The sequence below is a fragment of the Lactuca serriola genome, chromosome 7 (assembly GCF_051521515.1).
Source record: "Lactuca serriola cultivar US96UC23 chromosome 7, Lser_US96UC23_V15, whole genome shotgun sequence".
Taxonomy (NCBI): Eukaryota; Viridiplantae; Streptophyta; class Magnoliopsida; order Asterales; family Asteraceae; genus Lactuca; species Lactuca serriola.
The window spans coordinates 191,101,282-191,105,634 of NC_136414.1; the positions used below are offsets into that span (position 1 = coordinate 191,101,282).

Below are 4,353 nucleotides of genomic sequence, written 5' to 3' on the forward strand. Positions count from 1 at the left end.
CCCAGTAGTAATCATAAAAAAAGTCCTTATACATCCACATAGTATATGTTGGGTTGATCTAATTATATCTTTCATGATGCAAATGCAAGCAAAATTGTACTTAAGGGTAAGATAAACGTTATATATAACATGCCTAATTAAATCGAGTTATATTTGAATATTTAAGAGCCATGGAAATATTTAAGAGCCATGGAATAATATCACCCTCTTTAAGTTTTAATGAAGCTATTTCTCAAACAATTTGGATTTCTTTAAACTAAATTTGTTCTCTCTCTCTCTCTCTCTCTCTCTCTCTCAACCCTTTTTTATGCTTCCTTGACTTGTACATTCTGCATAAAAATAAACTTAAGAGATTGACTAATAATGAATAATATACAACTTCAAGTTGCATAATTTTATAAGATTTTTATATTTTAAATAGAAACATTAATCATGCTAACCAGTTTGCCCTTCTCTTGAGGTTAAAGCTATAAGCATTCACAAGTTAGAAAGTTGACATATAGAAGAAGTGAATGAAGTCCACCTCCCGGACCTAAAGAACATGCTATAAATAGAGCATTTATCAGAATTATTTATATAACAAACCCTCAACACCATAAAAATGGGAAGCAATAGAAGTTTATTTTTTATCATTTTGGCAACGATTGTTGTTTTGGGTGCAATTACTGAGGTGAAAGCTTATACATCCAATTATTGTGGGCCATGGTCCCGTTGTCCAGGGAAATATATCGAATGCCCTTCTGAATGCCCTGAAAGCCACTCTTACATCCCTCGCGCTAGAGTTTGTCGCATTGACTGTGAGGACCCTAAATGTCAGTCTATATGCGTACGGAGTAAGAATATCTTCATTTTCGTTATACATTTAAGAAAAAAAAAAAGAAGACAAATATAGCTATTTTTGCTTAAGCATTTCTCAGTAATTAGCCATTATTTAAGAAAATTCCACTCGAAACCACTTATTTCGTAGGGGAACTATGAAATGGTTTTTGGCCTTGCAAATTGAGCCCTCCAGTTTTTTTTCCCATTTTTTTTCATTTTTACACCACATTATTTATAAAATCTCTCTCAAACTAATACTCTGTTATAGCATTGTAAAGCACTCTTTTTCTATAAGAAAAGTCTTTCTTTAAACATAGAGTTGATTCTATAGGGAATATGTAAGTAATTTTGCAAAATACATGACCATTTATGTGATTTTATGAAGCAAAGGGATCAGTCAGTAATTTTGCAAAATACATGACCATTTTTGTGATTTTATGAAGCAAAGGAACCATTTATGTAAGTTTGGTATTACAAAGGAACCGTTTTTATAACTTTCTATTAACCCAGGACCTGTAAATAAAAATTTAGGGACCTTTTCTGTATAATTTAAATTATAAGAACCATTTTTGTAAATGAAAAGTTTAAATAAGGACCATTTATGTAATTGAAATGTTTCCCTCCACCCACTGTAGAATATACACCGGACTGTGGTGGCCCAGGATCGGCATGCGGCGACCCACGATTCATCGGAGGAGACAACATCGTGTTCTACTTTCACGGCAAGGTCAACGAGCATTTCAATTTGGTCTCCGATTCTAACCTCCAAATCAACGGACGATTCATCGGACACCAACCCACCGGTAGATCTAGGCCCTTCACCTGGATCCAAGCCTTGGGTCTCCTCTTCAATTCCCACAGTTTCTCCCTAGAAGCTATTAAATCCGCCACCTGGGACGGCGGAATCGACCACCTGAAATTCTGCTACGATGGAGAAGATGTTTCGTTAGCTCATGGTGGTTTTTCGTCATGGAAGTCGCCGGAGGGTGAAATCGAAGTGGAGAGGACTTCTGCCGTGAACAGTGTGCTTGTTACCATACCTGGAGTGGTGGAGATTTTGGTGAATGTGGTGCCCGTAACGGCGGAAGACGACAGAATCCATGGCTACAAAGTGCCTTCTGATGACTGCTTTGCTCACTTGGAAGTTCAATTTAAGTTTAGCAGACTTTCCGACGGAGTGGAAGGGGTGTTGGGTAGGACATATCAGCCGGATTTCAAAAATCCGGCGAAGCCAGGGGTGGCTATGGCGGTTGTAGGAGGAGAGGACAAGTATAGAACCACCTCTTTGTTGTCGTCCGATTGCGCAGAGTGCATCTACGATTCGAGAAATGAGAAGCAGATGATCAAGGAGCACGGAACATTAGATTGTTCTACCAAGGGATTGTTCCATGGAAATGGAATTGTTTGCAAGAAATGAGGGGTGACGATCTTCAAAGAATTATAATGATCATATATTCTGGAGATAAATTCACTATAAAATGATTAATAAATAAGATATAATGTTTAATATCTCAATGGAAAAATGTAATGCAAGGTTTCGTCTTATTTGAACTGCTCAAATTATATTTTAATTTTAATCAAGTATAAAAGTTAAATTTCTATCGGATGCAATTTTTGGCTAGGTTTATTGGTTTCATGTCATGGTAGCATATCTAGTTTTTACACTACTATGCATTAAAGTTGTTATAACCCGTGAGTGGGTCAAACTCCAAGAAAACAAAAGACACAGAGATATAAGACAAGCTCTTGAGGCAATTTTATGAATGATTTCATTAAGCCACTTCAGTTACAAATACAATTTATAGAATTAAAAATCTAACAAACTTCTAGAAGAATTGGGAAACATGCATGCAGAAATAATAAACGTGGGTCCTAATTAATTGAAGTTGTAGCTTCTTTATTGGTCAAGGAGAGACCTGCTCTTCATCCTTAATTAAATGTAGCTAAATGTGAACGTGGCTTTGATTCTAGTCTAACAGTCGAGCAGGCAACTTCCTGTTCCTTTTGGGTCGCATGTGTGGGCTGCCTTCAACTGGGTTTGTTGGACTGGGCTCTGGGTTCGTATCAATTGTCATCCCCTAGAGAACAAGCTCGTCCTCGAGCTCTTCATCTGGAGTGTCGTAACAGAAATCGGGAAATAGTGTTGGAGTGGGGTTTCCGTGCGATGGACGAAGTAGAGATACATGGAACACCGGGTGAACTCGAGATGCAGCGAGTCGATAAGCGACGAAACCAACTTTTTCTAAGATTTTGAAAGGCCCATAGAACCTTCTGCTGAGTTTCTTGGAGGTACGAGTTTGAACCAGTTTCTGTCGATAGCTTCGTATACCATATCGCCAACATTGAATTGTTTGTCAAGCCTGTGTGAATTTGCAAGGCTAGCCATCCGTTGTTGAGCCTTGCGGAGATTATCTTTCAGAAGTGCACAAAGTCTAGTGTGTTACTGCAAGGTTTGATCAATGGTAACATCTGTAGAATCACCTGCTATGTAGCGGTTGTTTTCTGGTATTGGACGACCATAAAGAGTTTGGAATGGTGACATTCGGATGGTCGAATGGTGAGACGTATTATACCAGTACTTTGCAAGGTGCAAGAGGCGGTGCCAAGACTTTGGTTCCTTCGGTTGTCAGGAATAAACAGTTTGGTGTTGCTATATATGAGGCCGTCACGAAGCTGGAAGGCACCGTCGTTATTGAGCATTTTTGTGGCCAGTGCTTGCCCTTCCTGTGACCTATAAAACTCCTGTAAGGCTGCCACCACGTGGGGTTAATGGAAGATAAGGCTAATAATTGTACCTCATCAATTCTGTTAGAAAATAGGGGATGAATAGATTTCTCTGAAAGTCGTGATTCACTATCAAATTGAAGTATTTCGATGGTACAGATCGAACACTCAATTGGATGAAATTCAGAGAATGAAATCTAAGAATATATGTGAAAATGTTCATCAAAATGTACCAGAAAAATGACCAAAAAACGGATATATTATTCCTGTCTGAAAACTGTCAATAGGCAGTTACAAACTATCATAAAACTACCAAACCCGTTATTAAACGGATCTCGAGGAAAAAAGGGTCAACTTTCTAAAATTGGATTTTTGATGCATTTTTTCGATCCCAGCCAGAGGTTCTGCCCCTTGGACCCCGCCATGGGCGCTACCCCTGGACCCCCGTTCGTTTAGGGGCTTCGCCCCTAAATAACAATGTACTTTGAATCTTGAAAAACTTGAACAAGTGTGCACTCCTACACCATCCTAACTTATTCAATATTCAACAAGATCACTTTTGGTCAAACAAAATTTAATCCTATTACACTTAAATAATATTGATGATATAAAATAACTAACAAACCTCCCTCATTTAAGTGTAATACTGATTAAACTTAAAACAAAACATAAACAACAACAAACTGATGCATAAATGAAATGTTGTGACGATTGAATTTCATATTAGTATATTACTCAATCCAAATATTCAAATATCAGGGTGTCACTAAGGATTGGACCCTTTCTATTCAAAGTGAATACATGAAGATA

General features: G+C 37.8%; 1 protein-coding gene across 1 annotated transcript; it reads left to right on the plus strand.

Annotated features, from left to right (window-relative positions):
- Positions 1–591: 591 nt before the first annotated feature.
- On the plus strand, positions 592–2,396 carry LOC145060937 (uncharacterized). The gene is made up of 2 exons (XM_079008270.1): positions 592–833; positions 1,455–2,396. Exons 1-2 carry the CDS (start codon positions 602–604, stop codon positions 2,234–2,236), a joined length of 1,014 nt encoding a protein of 337 aa, XP_078864396.1. The 5' UTR covers positions 592–601; the 3' UTR covers positions 2,237–2,396.
- The last annotated feature ends 1,957 nt before the right edge of the window (positions 2,397–4,353 follow it).